Genomic DNA, 23186 nt, shown 5'->3' on the forward strand with positions numbered 1-23186 from the left:
TTTGTTATAATTAAACAGCCAATACTACATCTTTCAGAAAAGAAAATGCAAAATCTGTAGCTGTTATCAGTGATTGATGCTTTCAGTTTCAAAACAAAATGTTAAAGAAAAACTAATGGATAACTAATCTTGCCTTTGTTCCACAAATATATACGTCAGTAAACTGTTGTGTCTTATTTAGGTGGGTTATGGGCATCTTCAGTAGCTGAGGATTCATCCAGGCAGGCCTTAGCTTCCACTGAAGAGAAGACCCTCCTGTTACAATCCGAAGGCTAAGCCGGAATCACGGATAGTCTCAGAAATGCCAGAAGCCCTCTAGGCGGATCATGTACATAAACCCCTAACAGTACATCTTATATCATCACCAAATGCTTACATACTAGAACTCAGAGCTTTTGAGAACAGGCACTTCTGTTGAACATACTGTTCAGTTCCAGCCTGGAAGCTTTTCTTGAGTGTGCCACGGTCAGCATAACTGACTAGTCAGATATCAGGGGAGCTAAAAGTAGTTCAGGTGTGCATGGAGCAAATGTTTTCTCACTGCCAGAAGAAATGTTAAACAGAACAAGCAAGCAGATTGCAAGCAACAGGACTGGATGGAATATAGGACATTAGTTCCTTAGAAACACCACCTCACTTTCCATTTCAAATACCAAGTTAAGAAAAAAAAAATCAACTCTCTAGCTTATAAACAATGATTCCTTGTGGCCAGTGAAATACTAAATATTAAATCTATCTGTCACCCTACAATGACTTTGCTAACAAAACTATGTAAGCCACATTGAGCCTGCAAATAGGTGGGATAATGTGGGATACAAATGCAATAAATAATAAAAAATACTTGCCAATCTAACTTGCTACAGTGTGAGCTAAAACCAAAATAAATATTTAGCTCCACCAAGTGGCTTATCAGGGTTAAAAAACCCAAGGCGAATCTAGCAAGGGCATTACTTTCCTCCAAGTGCCCTATCCTTAAGCACAACAGGGGCAATAATCAGTGAGTTTACTCCTTTAAAATTCCCTCTCGATTACTGCCAGTCTCCCAGTGCCCTTTCTGTTACCTGCAGAAAAGAGAGGCAGCTCAGAGAAATTGAGGTACACACAGAGACTACATACTTTATGCTAAACTGCATTGTCTCTGGGTGTGCCAACCCTCAGTTTCAACGGGATACTCCACGGGCAGAATCATCATTGCCACAGAAAGCACACTGCTTGTCTGCCCGGCTCGCTCCACCCCCTGTTATTCATATTGCCATGCCCAAATCTGGAAAATAATACCATTTTATAACCAAGTTTGCACAATGCTTGCTCTGACCTTCAGTGCAGAGGTATAGTAATCAGAGATATGCACAGACAGACTACGTACCCGCTTTAACTTTAAAAGCATGGAAGGCTCAATCATCAATTCAGTGAAGAAAGGTCTAATAGGCCTATGGGCTGAATAGGTCATTGTGCAAACAGGACAAAACAATGAAAGACACTCACATTCAAGTAGTATATCGGTTTGGTGACGTTGAATTTGTCTATGGTGGTAATGATGATGGACGGGGTGGTCAGAAAAAACAGCACAATGAAAAGAAAGAAATTAATCCCAATCCATCGAGCCCACCACTTCAGTCCCTGCACCGAGAGATTGCCCCTGTCAAACAAAGAAAAAAGACAGGCAAATTATAAGAGAAAACATTTTGTGTACTTGTTGAACCACAGGATCTGCAAAAGAGCCTGTCCCAGAGTGGAAAAGATCTATAAAGACACCACAGGGAGCACAATTCCTCAGGGTGGCCTTCCAACGGCAGCCCTGAAAGGCAAAGCCCGGGGGGGCTTGTCTTCTGGTCTGCCTTTATTACAGATCAGTTCAAAGCACATTACACAATAAAATAGTATCAATTAAATAGATCTTCAAGCTAAGGACTGTAAGCAGACTTTTTTTTTGGACATGATGCACTTCAAAAAACCATTAGTACTGAACTGTAAAAGCCTTGAAAATAGTTAAAACCAAGACGAGGCAAAGTCCCCACAGGCAAAGACAGCTAGGGGGCACATCAATCTAAATGATAATAAAATAACAATGTATAAATATTTCCTCAATTATTACTTTAAAAGGAGTGAAGCCTGTGAAAACTGGGATTTGAATTAGAGACTTAAGTATATGTATTGTTAAATAACTTCTGGTTTTTAAAAGAGAAAGAATGTAATCAGATGTATTATTTCTAACTAATATTGGACAACAAGTATGTTTTCAATGAAATGATTTGACTTTACACCGTATTGGCCTTGAAGAAGTCAACCAGATGATCAATGTGGAATAATGAATTAGACAAGTAATATCTGGGGATAATCAGATTAATACCACTTTTTTTTTGTTTACTGTTTAATTGATCTCCTTATCTTGTGGTCTAAGGAAGAGAATAGAATTACCTGACTGAAATAATTCCTACATATTACCTTCTCTGTATTTCCAGCAAGTTGTTTTATCGCTTGTAAAAATTTAAATGGTTATAAATAAAAAATTGAAAAAAAAAAAAAAACCCAACTCAAACCAAACCCTTAATCAACTCAACATGGCTCTCAATTTGGTGATCTGCCCGCACCAGAGGTACAAAATTTAGGTATGGATGATGCTGGGTGGTGAGTTAGATATTGGAAGTCTTCCTCTTACCTTTGAGAATTCTTTAAAGGTTATTAGGAGCGTATTTAGACCCATTTTTATACATGGAAGATCAAGTCAATTTAAAAAAATCTTTTGGAAATGAAGATTACTTCATAGGATCAGATATTACTATCAGTATGACACATTTAAAATCTTAGTTCAAGATGTATTTCTATTGCGGGCGTTCCAAGATGGTGGACGTTTGGTGTTCAGTTTGTTTCCTTATCTCTCCTACTAGATGGGGAAGAAATGCAAGTGAGTGAAGCGTCTGTTGTCTGAAGCCTCGGCCCCAGTACTATCTGGGCCAATGGACAGTTTTGTGCTTCGACCCGAGGCAGGAGTGATTCCAGGTGGCTTGCTGGGATTGCCAATGACTTCCCCTGAGCTGGAAGTTTCTCTATCCCTGGAGCCATGGCTCCCACCACCTTTGCTGCAGGGAAGTCCCATACAGCCGCTCGATGAAATGAGCGATGGCAGAGGGGCCCTGAAGCAATCCACAGCTGGAGGAGACGCTGTGAAGATTGAGAACCTGCAGCACACCGTATAAGTCTGCCCAGCACTATCCCCGCCTCCCAACACCGGCTCTGCCACCCATGTAGGACCTCTATGTTAATTTCTGCTGTAAATACTAACAAAAACAAATCTTCTCTCAACAATTATGCTGTCACCTGCAAACTGCACGCTGTTTGACAAAGTACCTCATGAAAGACTCCAGAGGAAATTGGAGAGTCATGGGATAAGAGGTAGTGTTCTATTGTGGATTAAAAACTGGTTCAAGGATAGAAAACTGGTTGAAGGACTGTTTTCCATAACCTGGTACAATCAATGGTGCTCAGTCATCTAGACTACTGCAACGCACTCTACGCCGGCTGTAAAGAGCAAATAATAAAGAAACTTCAAACAGCCCAGAACAGCTAGACTCATATTTGATAAAACAAAATATGAAAGTGCTAAACCTCTACAAGAAAAGCTACACTGGCTCCCACTTAAAGAGCACATCACGTTCAAAATATGCTCCCTAGTCCACAAAATCATTCACGGAGATGCACCAGCCTACACATCAGACCTCATAGACCTACCACCCAGGAATGCTAAAAGATCATCCCGCACATTCCTTAACCTGCACTTCCCCAACTGCAAAGGTCTAAAATACAAACTAATGCATGCGTCAAACTTTACCTACTTGAGCACACAGTTATGGAACACACTGCCGTGCAACTTAAAAACGATCTACGAACTAACCAACTTCCGCAAACTACTGAAGACCCATCTCTTTAATAAGGCATACCACAAAGATCAACAAATGTGAATATACACCACTCCTCCACATATATTCAGAACTGTCCTATAACATCTGCTTGTTATATTACTATCATGTTTTATCATTATCATGTTACCCAAGCTTCTTCTATAACACCAAATGTATATTTTCTAATATATTTCCACTATTCATGATTATTATAAGCCACATTGAGCCTGCAAAGAGGTGGGAAAATGTGGGATACAAATGCAATAAATAAATAAATTAAATAAAACAGAGAGTAGGGTTAAATGGTCAGTATTCTCAATGGCGAAGGGTAGTTAGTGGGGTTCCCTAGGGGTCTGTTCTCGGACCGCTGCTTTTTAACATATTTATAAATGACCTAGAGATGGTAGTAACTAGTGAGGTAATTAAATTTGCTGATGACACAAAGTTATTCAAAGTCGTTAAATCATGGGAGGATTGTGCAAAATTACAACAGGACCTTACAAGACTGGGAGACTGGGCGTCTAAATGGCAGATGACGTTTAATATGAGCAAGTGCAAAGTGATGCATCTGGGAAAGAGAAACCCGAATTATAGCTACGTCATGCAATGTTCCACGTTAGGAGTCACTGACCAAGAAAGGGATCTAGGTGTCTTTGATGAAGACTTCTGCTCAGTGTGCTGCAGCGGCTAAGAAAGCAAATAGAATGTTAGGTATCATTAGGAAAGGAATGGAAAACAAAAATGAGGATGTTATAATGCCTTTGTATCGCTCCATGGTGCGACCGCACCTCGAATATTGTGTTCAGTTCTGGTCGCCGTATCTCAAAAAAGATATAGTGGAATTAGAAAAGGTGCAGAGAAGGGCGACGAAAATGATAAAGGGGATAGGACGACTTCCCTATGAGGAAAGGCTAAAGCAGCTAGGGCTCTTCAGCTTAGAGAAAAGGCGGATGAGGGGAGATATGATAGAGGTCTATAAAATAATGAGTGGAGCTGAATGGGTAGATGTGACGCATCTGTTCACGCTTTCCAAAAATACTAGGACTAGGGAGCATGCGATGAAGCTACAATGTAGTAAATTTAAAACGAATCAGAGAAAAATTTTCTTCACTCAACGTGTAATTAAACTCTGGAATCCGTTGCCAGAGAATGTGGTAAAGGCGGTTAGCTTAGCAGAGTTTAAAAAAAGGTTTGGACGGCTTCCTAAAGGAAAAGTCCATAGACCGTTATTAAATGGACTTGGGGACAATCCACTATTTCTGGGATAAGCAGTATAAAATGTTTTGTACTTTTTTGGGATCTTGCCAGGTATTTGTGACCTGCATTGGCCACTGTTGGAAACAGGATGCTGGGCTTGATGGAGCTTTGGTCTTTCCCAGTATGGCAATACTTATGTACTTCTTATTATTATTTATTGCATTTGTATCCCACATTTTCCCACCTATTTGCAGGCTCAATGTGGCTTACATAGTTTAGTTATGACATTGTCATTTCAGGATATCAGATACAATTAGTAATTATGAGGTTATAATTTCATCAATGAAAGAGTTTAGGGGCACTTACCAATAGATGTTTTCTGGATGGGTGGCGTAGTTCACATTCCACCTGGAAGTGCGCAGCTCTTTGCTATAGGAGGATGACTGGGGCTCTCCTTTGCATTTATAACCTTCACATTTACAGGCATTGAAGTCTTTCAGGATACTGCAATGGCAAAAATACAGCAACAGCTAAATTATTTCACATGCAATCTTGCTGAATTCAATTATAGTATTGCTTGTGTAACTTAAGTCATTTAATGTAAGATATTTTGGACCTCCGCTTTCATGAGGTTCCCACTGTGCCCAATACAGCCAAATGAAAACATGGGGAGAGGGAATTTCCCCTAGTCTCACTACAACTGAGACAGAACCCAGGTTTTGGCAAGATATGGGTGCTGGCAAATGACTAAAAACCAGGTCTGCAGCTCAGGGAACATGAAACTCATTCAACAGGCAGTAACAAGACTGCAGAAAACTCAGGAGTATTTTCACATTCCAATTTCAGAGTTATTTGAGCCACTCCAGTGATTATAACAAACTTCACTACGTTTATGCAAGGTTTGATGATCCTAAAGCATGAGGAGATTTAGACATTGTTGCTAAGCCACTCAAGACTACAAGATGTTCAAGGAGGGCAGGACAGGGTAGGCAGACAGAAATGGGGAGCCAATGGAACTGCAAGGTGTAAAGAAAAGAGGGAAGGAAAAGGCACTTTGGAATTTCTTTGGCAGGGAAAATAGTATTTCTTGCACAGAATGGATCTGCAGATTTCCAGTACAATAGACACATTTACCAATGGCACTCTCCATTTTGGAGGTAATTTTCTAACTCACTTGAGAATGCAGATAGTGATTTATAGGTTCAAAGAGGTGTTTAACAAAATTGTCCAGGCATATAGATACATGAAGTAGGTGCTAGGAAAAGTGTCTACCTGTAAGCATAGGCATTCTGGGGGCAGAGAATGGCTAGCTGCAATTTCTGTCATGTTTGTGACAGCATCATGAGCGCAGATGGTCCCTAATCTGAGTTCTGCCCCCCTTCTTCCTCCCCGAACACAAGGAGCCCCCCATCTAGGACTTTTACTCACCCACCCGTAGGACCCCCAGGACCTACCTTATAATCCCTGGTGGTCCAGTCAGGGCAGGAGTGATCCCAGTCACTCCTGACCATGCTGGTTCCACTCTCAACATGGCTGCTGTGACCTCTTGAGTCTCATGATAGCAACCACTGGGTATTGCAATGCAATGTTTCCCAAGTCAGTCCTGGAGACACAAGATGTCCACAATAAATATGCATGAAAGACATCTACATACAATCAATATCATGCATATTCATTGTGGATATCCTGAAAACCTGACTGGCAAGGGGGTACTCCAGGACCTACTTGGGAAACACTGTTGTAATAAAGGCCCGGGGGGCTTGGAGCAAAGGTCTTGTTCAGAGTGGGAGTGGGCAAGTCTTGCGCAGTTTATGTGAAAAACAAAGTTAAGTCAAATGGGCAAAAGGTATGAAGTTTCAGCTTCTGCTGAAAACAAGCGTAACGTTTTGGCCAAACCTGAAAACATGCCAAAACTCTGAATAGACATTTTGCAGAGGTCAAAGTCATGCTAGAAATGTTTTTCAATGCCAAAACGTCTAGGCCAGGCTGCTTTTGGACAAGCTGAGACAGAAAAATGTTCTTCCCACAAATGCCTCATGCCAGTCTGACCCAAGAAAACGTCTGCCTTTTTTTGTACCAAAACAAGGGGAAAATACATCGCTGGTCAGTCGCTACTATCAGAACTAGACAAACACCCAGCACTAAACGAAAACACTGTCCTAGCCTTTACCTCAGGCTTACCAAAAATCAAGACCTGCGCTGTAGTCTAATAGACTCTAGAACATGGGGCGCTAGATGTAGTGTACTTGGATTTTAGCAAAGCCTTTGACACAGTTCTGCACAGGCGACTGATTAAGGGAGCTAAAGAGACTGACTGGGTTAAAAACTGGTTAAACGGGAGGAGACAGAGGGCAGTGGTAAATGGAGCTTGCTCCGAGGAAAGAGATGTTATCAGTGGTGTGCCGCAGGGATTGTCTTTTCAACATCTTTGTGAGTGATATTGCAGAAGGACCGTCTGGCAAGGTTTGTCTCTTTGCGGATGATACCAAACCCTAATAGAGTGGACACCCAGAGGGTATGGATGGCATGAAGAAGGATCTAGCAAAGCTTGAAGAATGGTCCAATAATTGGCAACTAAGATTTAATGCTAAGAAATGCAGGGTCATGCACTTGTGTTACAAGAATCCAAGGACACAATACAATATAGGGGGTGAAGCGCTTCTGTGTACGAAAGAAAAGCAAGACTTGGGGGTGATTGTGTTTGATGACCTTAAGGTGGCCAAACAGGTAGAAAAGGTGATGGTCAAAGTCAGAAGAATGCTTGGATGCATAAGGAGAGGGAAGACCAGCAGGAAAAAAAAAAGGTGATAATGCTCTTATACAAGTCTCTGGTGAGGCCCCATTTACAGTACTGCGTGCAATTCTGGAGACCACGTCTACAGAAAGATATAAACAGGATAGAGTCTGTCCAGAGGGTGCCTACCAAACTGTTAAGCAGTCTTGGTCATAAAACATATAGTGATAGGCTCATGGACTTCAACATGTATACACGCTAGAAGAGAGGCAGGAGATATGATAGAGACGTTTAAATGCATTAGTTGCGTTAATGTACAGGAGGTGAGCTTTTCAAATGAAGGAAAACTCTGGAAAGAGGGCATAGGATGAACTTAAGAGGAAATAGGCTTAGGAAGAATCTAAGAAAATACTCTTTCAGAGAAAGGGTGGTTGATGCATGGAATGGCCTCCTGGTGGAGGTTGTGGAGACAAAGACTGTCAGAATTTAAGAAAGCATGGGACAGGTACGTGGGATCCCTTAGAAAAAGGAGGAATTAGTGGGTACTGAGGAAGGGCAGACTGGATGGGCCATTTAGCCCTTATCTGTCGTCATGTTTCTAAGTTGTTTCTCATCAGTAATAGGACTGCCACAGACCTGTGCTTCCTCGGGGATGCCTCAAGCCTCCCATTAACCATGGAGAAAGTAAACATGCTCTTGCCATCACAGTTTCAAGCTCTGCATGCTTACAAAAGCGTTGGCAGAGCTGCAAGCCTTCTGATGTGCTGAGTTATAAAATCCTTTTCTCCTTCATTTCAAGCCCCCGCTTTGGGGAATGAGGAAACAGCCAAAGGGGGGTAGAAAAGCTCAGGCTCCTCTGAACTATACCCCAGCTCCAAGCAATATCAATTTCTTTATTGGAGATGCAACCTTAAAGCTAACCTCAGCTCAACTTGAAGCACAGTTTTCTAACTGGCTCAGGAGCTAACCCAATGACCAGTCTAGGAGCTGTAAGGCCTGTGCATCACCATCTGCAAGAGACAGAGAAATATTGAAGACACAATGTTGCATGGTGCCTTTAGAGGGCAGAGCTCAAGGCTCTTGTCCTATGTCTCCATCTGCTGGTTGATGGGCATAATCTACAGGTTCTGAACTGGTCTGGTGAGGACACTAAGTAAATAGTGATTTCTCCTACTGACTAAACATATTTCATAAACAGAAAATCATTTGAGAAAAATTATACCAAAAATACACATTTCATTTAGAAAGATGTAACTCTGTCCATTCAAATCACCCACCAACTCTAAAAAGCTGGATGTTCTTCACATGAAGTTTAGCAGGGATAGGTTCATCCTTTTCAGTTATAAGGGGTAGAATGAACAAACATACAAACCACAAGCATATGTTATGAGAAAGCTTCCAACTTTGTCCCCCCACCCCATTTTCCTCAAATCATGCCCCATTTTTGAGAACTGGAAAAGTCAGATGTCTCTCAAAGCATCTACCTCTATGAAGAGTTTTGTACAGCTAAGTCTAAACTTACACACAATCCATGCAATCTCATATGCCTGTTAGTTCTATATAGAGCCGAGGCTAAAAAACAATTTTTTCACATTTGAATTACATCTGACACTTAAGTTTGCATATTCTGCATTTTTCTGGTTTATAATGTTCCTGCAATGACAAACACTATATCATAATGCAGTGCAGGAGAGAGAAAATATGACATTGTAGAGAGAAGACACAGAGCAAGCAGAATGACAACATTCTCACTGGAGAAAATACTTAATTATGCAGCACATAGTTAACATATTTAATCTCTTGCCAGAAAGCGTGGTCAAGGCAAACAACAGTAAGGTTCAAAAAAGGTTTGGACAAGTTCCTGGAGGAAATGTCCATAAAAAATTATTAGTCCAACTTGGAAAGTTATCACTGCTCCCGTGAAATGAGCTATAAGAAATTTTGATCTACTTTTTGGAATCTGCTGGTTGTAACCTGAAATGGCCACTGTCAGACGCAGGAATAACAGACCTCCATTTGACTCAGCATTGCTTTAATTATGATATTACCTTACAAACGGGATTAGTGCATTGGGTTGCCTTGCCTACACTATCTGAAATCACCAGACATGTTCCATTGATTAGTGAAACTCACTATTCACTCTTCAAAGCTCTCAAAGTCAAGCCCCACAGCTACAACTAATCCAAAGATCAGACATTCTCAGTGGCTTTGCCAAACAAGGCCCTCTAGGAAAAAGCTTATTTTACTCAAAAGTTAGCATCAACACACATTAACAAACTTACTAAGTTGCCATAGATTTCTCTGTGAAAGTTATAAAAGCCATTCCTAAAGGTCTAGTGTGAACCGTTTTTCTCTTCTGAATATATTCCTCCAGGAGTTTATCCTTCTCCCTGCTGTAGTAATCGATAGCATCCTCCTTTGAGAAGCAAAATAAAACAGAAATTGTTTAATAGCCACTATCAGCATGGATTTAGATAATGTATCACAGACATTCACAGCTTAAAGCAATGGACTGTGCCCTAGTATGTTCAGAACCTTTCTGCAAAAGGTGGATAAAACATTTTAAACTACAATAAGGAAGAGCAACAAAAGCCAAAACAGAAGAGAAAAAAGTTTAGTATAATAATTTGATATAGTCACAAATGCCTGCAATTCACTTACATTAAAGTAGGCTTTATTAGTCTTTGACTCTTTGATTTAACCCCATACACTAAAAAATAATCCATCACACAGCCAGGCACAATCACGTTTGAACACTTGTGACTGTGCAATCTAAGAGCTCAAATCATGCTCTCTTATAAAACACTAGTAAAAAAGCCCCGTTTCTGATGCAAATGAAACGGGGGCTAGCAATGTTTTCTTCTGTGTGCATGTGGGAGTGTGTGTGTCCCTGCCCTCTGGCCTCTCTCCCCTCCCCCCTCTGAGTCCTTCACTGTTACAGAGCCAGCGATTTGATTTCGTGCTCTGCTGTTTTCCTTCACTGACTGTGGTACAGAGAGGGCGGGACAGACACTCATAGGGAAACCGGATATCTCGCCCCCTTCACACTTCCGGCTGGAGGCTTCATAGAACGTTGGTGTTGCCTTTTATATAGAGAGAGCGATTTGATTTCGTGCTCTGCTGTTTTCCTTCACTGACTGTGTTACAGAGAGGGCGGGGCAGACACTCATAGGGAAACCGGATATCTCGCCCCCTTCACACTTCCAGCTGGAGGCTTCATAGAACGTTGGTGTTGCCTTTTATATAGAGAGATTAAACACTGACCTGGCCTTCACATCTATCCTATAATGCAGATTCTATTCTCTCTATGAATAAAAGTCTTATTGAAACCACTGCTAGACTAATTTTTCACCCATGGTTAGTCTCAAACACTTCTATTTGGGGTTTTTTTTTTTTTTTTGGAGATGCCCAAAATATTAAAACTAGCTTTCTCAGCTTCTGAAAAAATCCAGAAGTCCTGTTAGGCGCCTGTAAGCAAAGATGCTGTTACAGAACACAAGAATAACCCAGTATCGGTGTGTCTAATGTTTAGGTCAAAGCAGCATATCTATGTAGACTATGGGTGCATGCATTTTCCTATTTAAATGACTGGCTGGTAAAGAGCACATCTCAGGAAGCAGAAAAATCGGTGCTTCCTGAGATGTGCTCTTTACCAGTCCAAACAGGGAAATTCATGCTCTCCCAGCCTAGGCAGATAAGCTGTTACAACCATAGGGCATTTTGTGAATATCAGAGAAGTTGATGCAAGGTCAAAAGGCAAGCAATGGTGTTTCCATAGAATAAATTTGAAAGGGCATCACCACTCATCAGATTACATTGGTTACCTATAAAGCTAGAATCATTTTCAAAACATGTACTTTTATTTACAAAATTATTTACGGGATGGCTCCAGACTATATGTGTCACATGATAGATCTCCCAACTTGAAAACTTTAACTGAAAGGGATTATTATACACTTCCCTAGTTACAAAAATATTAAATACATATCCACTCTAACCAGAGATTTTTCTCATTTAAACACTAAAGGTTGGAATTATATCCCAAGGGAAATAAGACAACTCAATAACTGTATGACGTTTTGCAAATTCTTGAAGGCTTTTCTTTTTAATAAATACCCAGTGTGCTCAGGGAAACCATGCTGAACTTTTCTCTTCCTAAAGACTTGTTCAGGGTCCTTATGCCTAGGATGGGACTGAAACCTATCTTCATTGTGACTTGAAAATACTCAGAGTAAAATCCCTGCCCTCTTTCCTTGAAGGAACAGGTTTGAGCACATTTGCCTCTAAGAGAGAAGACAGCATCTTGGTTCATAAGTATTTCCTGATGTTGAGTGAGCTTGACCGGGGGAGGGAAGAAGAGGGCTTCAAACAGATACAGATGGTATCCTAGCCAGACTATCTTTAGGATCTGACGTTATAAAGGGCCAGTGGTCTGGAAAAATGTTGACTCTCTCCTACCGGTATGGATATTGGTTAATTGATAAGGATACTCGTGTTATCTCATTTGTGCCCTTTGGGTAGGAGGGGTGTGTGGCTATTTTTTAACATCTACCAGGATTAGAGTTCATGGTTTGGCGTTTACAATATGATTTGACTGCTTCTAGTACTGTTGGTTTTATATAAATTTATCGACCCCCCCCCCCCCCCCCCCCCCAGGTTCTTGGCATTCTATTCAATGTGATTTATTTGAGAACATTAATCATTTTGCTTGTCAATTTTCTCAATTTGTTGTAATAAGGGACTTAAATCTCCTTTTAAATGATCCTTCTGATTCTAAACTTCAAAGCTTTTTTTCTCTACTATCTAGCTGTCAGTTGAATTGTGGTGTCATTGTTATTAATCATGAAAAGGGTCAGTCATTAGATACGATTGCTTCAGGTCCATTGCTCTTACTTTCTACTCCTGCTTGGTCGGCCATTCCTTGGTATGACCATTTTTATCTCATTTCTCACTTAATTTTCTATCTCATTCTGCATCTAAACATATTAAGTATTGTAACGTGGGGACAAATCGATCCAACGATTTCCTGGAATCAGGTGATGGATAACCTTGGGCCCCTCTATAAAGATCTTATTCTACTGGAGTCTTATATGCCGCCCATTTTCCATACAGGATTCATAGCTGTTTACAATAAGGAAAGTGAAGTTTATCATATAAAGTGAACTGACGTCTCAAGGAACGATAACAGGAAGAAGAAATCAGTTACACGGGTGGCCTGAACTGTTGACATAATACCTATCTGTCAAATAGATAAGTCTTCAAGGCCTTCCTGAAGGAGAAGTAGGAGAATATGTGCATTAGATCTGGTGCTAACATATTCCATAGTCTTGTCCCTGCAAAGGAAAAGGAATTCTCAATAATGGTTTTAAGCGAATGCACTTCAGTGATGGGAAACCTAATTTCAGCGTTTTCAGAAAACTCAAAGTTCTGCTACGGGATGGAACAACCTCTCTGATCAGATATTTGAAAATTAAGCAAAGTACCTTGAAATTTATATGCTGATGAGTTGGCAACCAGGGAAGATCACGCATTGATGACACGTTGAAGCAACCCAGTCCGCAAACCATTCGAATAGCAGTATTTTTGCATCTGCTGTAGACAGGTGAGCAGTTTGCTTCAGATCTGAATTGCAATAGTCTAATTGTGGTAACAAAACTGCCTGGGCTAGAACACTACAGTCTTCCTTTTGAAATAGCGATCTGCTTGCTCTTGTCCGAGTTTAATAAAAATAAAAATAAAAAAAAAATCTTTTCCTAAGGACATTTATTAAATCTCAGACCAAAATCTAGAAATGATGCCAAGTACCCTCGAATGGTCTTCTATTTTTAGGAGTTCTCCTGTGTTCTGAGTTACCGACATTGCTAGAAGTGAACTGACCTCACCAAACCAGAGTATTTTCATTTTTTGCTTGTTTATTTTCAGGAAATATTTTGTAGTCCAGCCATCGATGACAGAAATGTGGTACCTAATGGAATCTAAAGTGTCCTCAAAGTTTTCCAGTACCGGGCATAAAAGGACAATATCATCTGGATATGATAATAGTGTGATCCCTCTGACTGACAAGTAGTTTCCTAGTGAACTCAGGTGGATATTAAAGAGAGAAGGCGAGAACAGTGAGCCCTGGGGAACCCCACATCCCAGGCACCAGCTTGTTGATTTATAATTCTTGCCTTTAACACAATATGATCTTCAGATATAATTCAAACCAGCTCAACACTTTCTCGGAAATGCCCATCTCATTTAACACGAAAAGGAGGATTGAGTGATTCACAGCATCAAATTCTGTCGAAATGTTAGTAAAATTACCTGTTGGCCTCTGCTCCATAACTGTCTAACTTTGGTAGTGAGGACAAGAAGCAGTGTTTCTGTGCTGTGTGGGCATCTAGAGCCATGTTGCATTTTATGTAGGATGTTGAAGGAGTATAAGAAATTTTGGAGCTGTTCATTTACCAGAAATTCCAGCAGCTTAGTCATCCATGGTATGCTTGCAACTGGGTGGAAGTTTTCTACTTTGGATAAGTCAGCTCCTATGGATATTGGTAAAGGTGTAAAAGACTATTTTGGACAAAGACTGTGGATAGCAACCCGATTGTAGTGTCTTATTAACAAAGGCGGTTAACCATTGCAAGATTTGGGGTAGAACCTAGTTCAACAGATATGAAGGGCATATATCTAGAAGGCAAGATTTTTTTGGAAGTCTAGCAAAGGTCTTCGAGACTGTAATAGAAGAGATTTCCTCAAAAATTTCTCATATTCTGTCCACTGAAATATAGTTTCTTTGATTTTATGGAACTATGTCAAGTTATCTAGATTTCCAGGCTAAAGTAAACAAAATTAAAGACTTTCTTACTGAAGTCAATGTTGTGCCAGGTCTTCTGCGCATGGTTGTGATGCTTCTGGGATTGAGAGTATTGGATTTGTGTTTTTTCAAAAAGTTTAAAAAGGGCATTTGAAGAGTTGCTTGAATTTCTTATTTCTTGACTGAAAAAAAGCCTTTTTCTCTTCTGCTGATTCTTATAGATCTTAACTTCTCTTCTCCAGAACACATAGAATTGGTTGTCACCTTTTTTCTCCAGGTTCGTTCCAGCTGTCCACATAGTCCAACTATAGCTAAGTCTAATTGAGACACTGCATTGACAACTGTTTTGAATGATATTGCTCCTTTACATAGTACAGTGGTGTAGGAGGGGGGGGCGGTGGGGCGGACTGCCCCGGGTGCACGCCACTGGGTGGGGTGTCGGCTCCGCTGGTTCCCTGCTCCCTCTGCCCCGAAACAGGTTACTTCCTGTTCCGGGGCAGAGAGAGCAGGGAACCAGCGGAGCCGACGTAGCTCCCAGCGACGTGCACTTGGGGTGTATCAGCGTTCCCGCCTGCCCCCCCGCTTTCGTATGGCAGTAAGAATGTGCTTCGGGGGGGGGGGGGTGCGCAGCAGCGACCCGCCCGGTTGTCAGCCGCCCTCGCTACGGCACTGATATAGTAAAATCAGTAAACAGGCAGAATAGTTCTCCTTGGTTTAATGACTCATTGCACTTGAATAAGCAAAATTGTTGCCATCTTGAAAGGAGATGGTGGAGGAGCCATGATCCAGCTGCAAAATCAGATTGGGAAAAGATCTAAATTCTTATAAACAATCTCTCTGAGGCCAGAAAAATTATTATGCAAAGAAAACAGGAAAAGCAAATTTAAGTACTAAGAAATTATTTTAATTGGTTCCGAAGCTAACATTACCACCTCCTTCATCTGATTTACCTTTGACTGATCTGTCTGATGCTCAAGCACAAACTGATTTTTTTTCAAAACAAAATTGCTAATGTCCATTCTGAGCTTTTAGGCCAACAATCGTTATGATAGTCAATCAAATTCACTGACTAATTCTGATGCACCCATTGTGGCAGACCAATTGTGGAGTACCTTTCACCCAGTTACCATTGAAGATTGTCAGTCTCTGATGCCATGTGTTTCCTGTAGATATTGTAGATTAGATGGTTGTCCATCTGATTTATTTTGTAGTCTTCCAATACCGCTAATAAACTGGTTTCGTTTCTCAATTCACTTTTAATGCTAGGTTGTTTACCTCAGAATATGGGTCAGATAATGTTGACTCCGTCTTTGGCTCATAATCAGAATCCCAGGAGCACAGACTCTGAAAAGTACTCCAGAAGAGAAGTCTCTGCCTATCTTGATCTACTGACATTGGTGTCAGGCCTTGGGCATGTGTGCTGACACAGAGGATTTCCAATGCCTTGATTTAAGCTTCCTCCTGCGACACACTGATGATTAACAACAGTGCAGCAGGTATCAACCCCAAGGCCCTTAATGGTCTTGATATAAATGCCGCCCCTGCAGGCAGTGCATGAGTCTCAGTGATTGGTTAGATGTTCTGCACTGAAATCAATGGTGTTGAAGCTGCACCTCTGCACTGAGCAAAAAAGTGCTCTCTCTGTTCATCGAATCTCCTCATGAGCTACTCCTCAAAGTCTGCAATCAACAAAGGCATGAGGAATGCAAGAGTGGCCACGTCTTCCTGAGGAGTTATTCGGTACTTGGAGGCTGTTGAGGATGAGTGGTCCTCATGTTGTGGAGTTGGACACCAGTGGCCTCAATTGTCTTAATGTCATGCTCTGATGAGATGCAAAGCCGATGCGCCCTGGCATTGATGAAGCTGAAAACAAAGGGCCCCTTGTCTACAATACCCACCATACTGTCCTCCCTCACCCCATTCAGCAAGGTTATGATCAAAATCTGTATGGCAAAGGCAAGGTCCAAAGTCAGGCCCTCTGCTACTGCCACCCTCTAGCAGCTGACCAACTTGGGCCCTATGTAACAACTGATTAGGGCTTTCAGCTCCAGCCTCTACAGGCACACAGCCTTCCCCCAAAATAGTTAACTTTAAATTCCCTGGTGATCTAGTGGGAAGCAGGTACCACAGGTTAAAAAAAATTAGTTTTTTTGTTTTTTTTTAATTAAAGTCATGGTATTTACTATACTTTTGTAATAACTTCTATATCTTCTGAATAAGAGGTAAGAGTCCAGAGATGGTAAAATTATGTATCATACCTGATAATTTTCTTTCCATTAATCATAGCTGATCAATCCATAGACTGGTGGGTTGTGTCCATCTACCAGCAGGTGGAGATAGAGAGCAAACTTTTGCCTCCCTATATGTGGTCATGTGCTGCCGGAAACTCCTCAGTATGTCGATATCAAAGCTCCATCCGCAGGACTCAGCACTTAGAGAATTACACCCACGAAGGGACACTCTGCCCAGCTCACCACCGCCGAAACGGGGGAGGGGAATTAACCCAGCTCATCCCCACACGTGGGGGAGGGGAATCCGTCCAGCTCATCCTCGCGGAGCGGGGGAGGGACACCACACCCGCCGATGCGGGGGGATCTGGCTTATCCTGCAACCGCAACCGCGGGAGGAGCTGACTGACCCTAACACCGCCGAAGCGGGAGGGGTACAAAGCTGCCCTACAGCCGCACGAAGCGGGAGGGAGTGCCGGCAGAATTTTAAGTCTCAATCCAGCCCCGTAAAACGGAGGGGAGAGGAATGCAGCAGCTCACTGTAACACAAACTCGTCTCAACTCTTGAAGAATCCAAGTGAAAAAACTTGAACACGAAGTCTTTCTGAAGTAACTGAAGACTAAACTTGAACCTGAAATGCAACCAGAATAAAAACAGCACAGATATCTGGGAGGGGCTATGGATTGATCAGCTATGATTAATGGAAAGAAAATTATCAGGTATGATACATAATTTTACCTTCCATATCATCATGCTGATCAATCCATAGACTGGTGGGATGTACCGAAGCAGTACTCACCCAGGGCGGGACATTGAAATCCCTGAACTCAACACTGAAGCTCCAAACCGGGCCTCCGCCCGTGCAGCCACAGTCAAGCGGTAATGCTTGGAGAATGTATGGGCCGATGCCCAAGTTGCCCCGCGGCTACATAAGCCGCTGCAATGGCTTCCTTGACCCATCTTGCCACTGTAGGCTTAGCAGCCTGCAGACCCTTACGAGGACCTGCAAACAGGACAAACAGATGATCCGATTTCCGGAAATCATTGTTCACTTCCAAGTATCTGATGATGACTCGTTTCACATCCAGATATTTAAGAGCAGAGTACTCCTCTGGGTAGTCCTCCCTACGAAAGGAAGGGAGACAGAGCTGCTGATTCACATGGAAGCGAGAAACAATCTTGGGCAGGAAGGAAGGCACTGTGCGAATAGTCACTCCTGCCTCAGTGAACTGCAGAAAAAACTCTCGACATGAGAGTGCCTGGAGCTCGGAAACTCTTCTGGCTGAAGTGATAGCCACCAAAAAGACTGCTTTCAACGTCAGGTCTTTCAGAGATGCCCTCAACAAGGGTTCAAAAGGCGGCTTCTGTAATGCTCTTAGCACCAGGTTGAGATTCCACGCAGGCACCACTGAGTGCAGAGGAGGACGCAGGTGCTTAACTCCCTTGAGAAAACGCACCACATCTGGCTGCGAAGCCAGGGAAGCACACTTCAGGCAGCCCCTGAAGCAAGCCAGGGCCGCTACCTGGACTTTAAGGGAACTGAGCGACAGGCCTTTCTCCAGACCTTCTGCAGGAATGCCAACACTGAAGAAATTGGAGCAGTGAATGAAGAAAATGAGCCTGCTTCACCACGCTGCAAAGGTACGCCAAACCCTGGCGTAAGCAGTAAAAGTAGAGCGCTTCCTCGCTCTCAGCATAGTGGCGATGCCTTGTCTGAGAAGCCCTTCTTCCTCAGACGCTGCCACTCAATAGCCAGGCCGAAAGACCAAAGGGGGAGGGATCCTCCATCACCACGGGACCCTTATGCAACAGGCCCTGCTCCACTGGCAGCCGCAGAGGATGGTCCACTGAGAGCCTGATCAAGTCCGCATACCAGGGACGTCTGGGCCAGACTGGACCCACCAGGATTATCCGGCCTGGATGCTTTGCCACCCGGTCTATCACCCTGCCCAACATGGGCCAGGGCGGGAACACATAGAGAAGCTCTTGTGCCGGCCACTGTTGGAGAAGAGCATCTACTCCCAGGGAGCGAGGGTCCCGTCCTCTGCTGAAAGAGCGCGGCACTTGGCAATTGGCCGATGACGCCATCAGGTCTAGGCTTGGCTGGCCCCAGCGCTTCGTGATGCTCAAGAACGCCTGAGCAAATAGCTGCCACTCTCCGGGCTCCAAGGTATGGCGACTGAGAAAGTCCGCCTTGACATTCATGACTCCGGCAAAGAGAGCCGCTGACAGCTGTTCCAGGTTCACTTCCGCCCACTGGCATAAATTCATGGCCTCCTTGGCTAGAGGGGCGCTCTTGGTACCTCCCTGGCGGTTGACATAGGCCACAGCCGTGGCATTGTCCGACAGGACCCGTACTGGCTTCAACGCCAGTACCGGGATGAACTCCAACAACACCAACCGAATGGCTCTGAGTTCCAGGAGGTTGATAGACCACTTGCCTCCGCAGGAGACCAGAGCCCCTGCGCTGTCCTTCCCAAGCAGTGGGCTCCCCAGCCCATCAAAGAGGCGTCTGTCGTGACGACAATCCACTCCGGGGTCACCAGAGGCATTCCTGCAGACAACTCGTCTGTCTGCGTCCACCAGCTCAGCGCCTTGCGCACTGCTGGGTCCAAGGGAAGGCGCACAGCATAATCCTCCGACATCGGAGTCCAGCGCAGCAGCAGAGATTGTTGTAGTGGTCTCATATGAGCCCTGGCCCAGGGCACTACTTCCATCATGGCCGTCATAGAGCCCAACAGCTGCACGTAGTCCCAAGCCCAAATAGGAGAGGCTACTAGGAACTAGTCCACCTGAGCCTGAAGCTTGACAATCCGATTGTCTGGCAGGAACACTCTGCCCACTTGGGTGTCGAATCGAACTCCCAGAAACTCCAGGGACTGAGTCGGGCGCAGCTGGCTTTTCTCCCAGTTGATGATCCACCCCAGGGAGCTCAAAAGAGCAACCACCCGGTTCACAGCTTTGCAGCACTCTGCATAAGAGGGGGCTTGGATCAACCAGTCGTCCAGATAAGGATGGACTTGAACTCCTTCCTTCCTCAGGAAGGCCGCGATGACCACCATTACTTTGGAGAAGGTCCGCGGAGCAGTAGCCAACCCGAACGGGAGGGCTCTGAACTGGAAGTGTCGGCCCAGTACTGCAAAACGCAGAAAGCGTTGATGAGGAGGCCAGATGGGAATATGCAAGTACGCTTCCTTGATGTCCAAGGATGCCAGGAACTCTCCTGCCTTCACTGCCGCTATAAAAGAGCGGAGGGTCTCCATGCGAAAGTGCCGAACTTTCAAGGCCCAATTGACCCCTTTGAGGTCAAGGATAGGTCGTACAGAACCTCCTTTCTTTGGCATCACAAAGAAAAAGGAGTAACGTCCCTTGCCAAGCTGATTTTCTGGCACCGGAACGACCGCCCCCAGGCGGATCAGATTGTCCAAGGTCTGCTGCACTGCCACAGCTTTGACCGGAGACTTGCAGGGAGAGAGTACAAACCCGTCTTTTAAGGGTCGGCAGAACTCTAGCTTGTAGCCGTCTCTGATGACTTCCAGCACCCAAGCGTCTGAAGTTATTGTGGTCCACTCGCCCATAAACGAGGACAGCCGTCCTCCAATCTGCACTGGGGCGTGGACCAAGGCCCCGTCATTGGGTACGAGACCCTGGGGGAGAACCGGAGGGAGCACCTCCGGGACGGCGGTCTCTGCGAAAGGAATGCTGCTTGGGGGAGAAGTTCCTCTTGAAGGAAGAGGGGGAAGAGGAGCCCGACCTGCCCGGGCGGTACCGACGGGCTTCCTGAAACCGTCCTCTGGAGGTACCAGGGCGAGTACTAGCCCGAGCCCTGACCTCTGGTAACTTCTTGCCCTTATACGTGCCGAGATCGGTCACGATTTTGTCCAGCTCGACCCCAAAGAGCAGCTTGCCTTTAAAAGGCAATCTAGCCAGGCGGGATTTAGAGGTGTGGTCAGCAGACCAATGCTTCAGCCAAAGCCACCGCTGCGCAGAGATTGTCTGAGCCATGCCTTTAGCTGAGGCTCTCAAGACGTCATACAGCAAGTCTGCCAAATAGGCTAAGCCCAATTCCAGGGCCGGCCAATCAGCCCTCAAGGAATGATCCGAGGGGGAAGCCCGCTGCACCATAGTCAGGCACGCCCTGGCCACATAGGAGTCGCAAACTGAGGCCTGCAAACTTAAAGCAGCCGCCTCAAAGGACGACCTTAAGGCCGCCTCCAATCTTCTGTCTTGGGCGTCCTTTAGGGCCGTGCCACCTTCCACCGGCAACGCCGTTTTCTTAGTCACCGCAGTGATTAAAGAATCCACGGTAGGCCACAGAAAGGCCTCACGTTCACTTACAGGCAAAGGATAGAGGCGGGACATAGCCCTAGCCACTTTAAGGCTCGCTTCCGGGACATCCCATTGAGCCGAAATTAAGGTGTGCATGGCATCATGCACGTGGAAGGTTCTAGGCGGGCGTTTCGTCCCCAGCATAATGGCAGAGCCAACAGGGGCTGAGGGAGAGACGTCCTCCGGAGAGGAAATCTTCAAAATGCCCATGGCCTGCACAAACAGGTTGGGCAAATCCTCTGAGCCAAAGAGTCGCGCTGCAGAGGGGTCATCCGCTCCATCCGAGCGGGGATCCGTCTCCTCCAAGGAATCCGCAAAGGACCGTTGGGAGAACTCAGATACGCTGCCCTCATCTACATCGGAGGAGACAAAGTCCTCCAAGGCCTGGGAATCAACCCGAGGGCGTTTACCTCCGGGGGCCTCAACCTCTTTACCTGACGAGGGAGCAGGGGCAGCGTTCTGCATAAGGAAGGCCTGATGCAGCAGCAAAATAAACTCGGGGGAGAAACCCCCCAGACTGTACACTTCCGCAGCCTGGGCAACAGCCCTAGACGCACCCTCAACCGGCGCTCGCCAGAGCGGGGGAGAGACATGCTGCGCATCCAAGATGGCGTCCGGCGCGACACTCCGCGAAGGAGCCGCGCGGGAAAAACGGCGCTTAATTTTAGCCGCCTTTGTGCCGTCGCCCAAATTAAGGGCGTTCATGGCATTAATGTCTCCTACCTCAAGGGCGGCCCAAGAAGAAGCCGTCCGAGCCGCGTGGCCGGCCAAGATGGCGGAGGCGAGGAGCGGGGGATGGGCGTTTATGGCGGGAAAAACCGCCACACCGGAGGAAGGACCGGGACACTCATCGGTCACAAAACTGTCACCCAACAAGGGCGAATCAGACTTTAAGACCCCCGCATCCCCTCTAGAAGCGCCCAAGCGATCCGGGGAGCGACTCTTTACGCCCTCGCCCTCCAACGCCATATGCCACGTGGAGATAAATCGGGGAACCCCCTGCCCGCTATAAAAAGGTAAAAATTACCTGCTTTCCGCTCCGAGCTGTAACGACCTGGTGTCCCAGTGAGTAGCTGCAATGAACGTTTAAATAAACGTCGAAATAAACGCCTTTAAGGACGTTCAAAATTTTTTTTTTTTTTTAACGGAGCCAGCGGGAGGGGGGAGAAAAGGAGGGACCTGGCACCACCAGGTTTGCACTTGCTCAAAAGAGCCCTCAACCCCAGGCACTCAACAAAACCTAAAAATTAGGCTTGGAGGCCTAGCCAGAGCTGCTGCTGTGTGTGACCACCACCTGCTGAGATAGAGAACATACTGAGGAGTTTCCGGCAGCACATGACCACATATAGGGAGGCAAAAGTTTGCTCTCTATCTCCACCTGCTGGTAGATGGACACAACCCACCAGTCTATGGATTGATCAGCATGATGATATGGAAATTTATTTTTACCTTGCTATGAGATCTGGATAAAGCCTACGCAGTGCCTGGTTCTCTCTTCCCAATATTCCCCTTATCTCCCGACTACTCTCAACACCCCTGATGTCAAACTCCCCATATCTGACAACTTAAAGACACTGGGAGTAACGATAGACAGCCATTTATCTTTTGATAACCACGCTAAGATCACCACGAAGAAAATGTTTAATATGATGTGGATATTGAAACGAGAGAAGCCTTATCTCCCACTCAACACGTTCCGGAACCTGATACAGTCTACTGTTATTACCCACGCCGACTACTGCAACAGTGTCTTTTTAGGATGCAAAACCCAAATACTGAAGAGACTCCAAACTGCCCAAAACACGGCTGCCAGATTTTTGGCAAATCAAAATTCGAAAGTGCATCACTTCTTTGAGCAAAGCTTCACTGGCTCCCCATCAAAGAAAGAAGAAATTTTAAGATCAACACAATGACCCACAAGATCATCCACGGTGAATCCCCTGGCTACATGAATGATTTGATCGACCTCCTTGCTAGAAACAGATCTATTTCTTCACGA

The 23186-nt window shown here is 44.6% G+C and overlaps 1 protein-coding gene across 1 annotated transcript in view; it reads right to left on the reverse strand.

Annotated features, from left to right (window-relative positions):
• Positions 1 to 23186, reverse strand: part of TMEM63A (transmembrane protein 63A) — a 184228-nt gene that overhangs the window by 56524 nt on the left and 104518 nt on the right. The window contains exons 12-14 of the mRNA XM_030195716.1: positions 10113 to 10246; positions 5463 to 5600; positions 1486 to 1639 (exon numbers count right to left, since the gene is read on the reverse strand). Coding sequence (XP_030051576.1) covers positions 1486 to 1639; positions 5463 to 5600; positions 10113 to 10246 — 426 coding nt within the window. The remainder of the gene's footprint in view (positions 1 to 1485; positions 1640 to 5462; positions 5601 to 10112; positions 10247 to 23186) is intronic.

This window comes from Microcaecilia unicolor, chromosome 3 (genome assembly GCF_901765095.1).
Source record: "Microcaecilia unicolor chromosome 3, aMicUni1.1, whole genome shotgun sequence".
Lineage (NCBI taxonomy): Eukaryota > Metazoa > Chordata > Amphibia > Gymnophiona > Siphonopidae > Microcaecilia > Microcaecilia unicolor.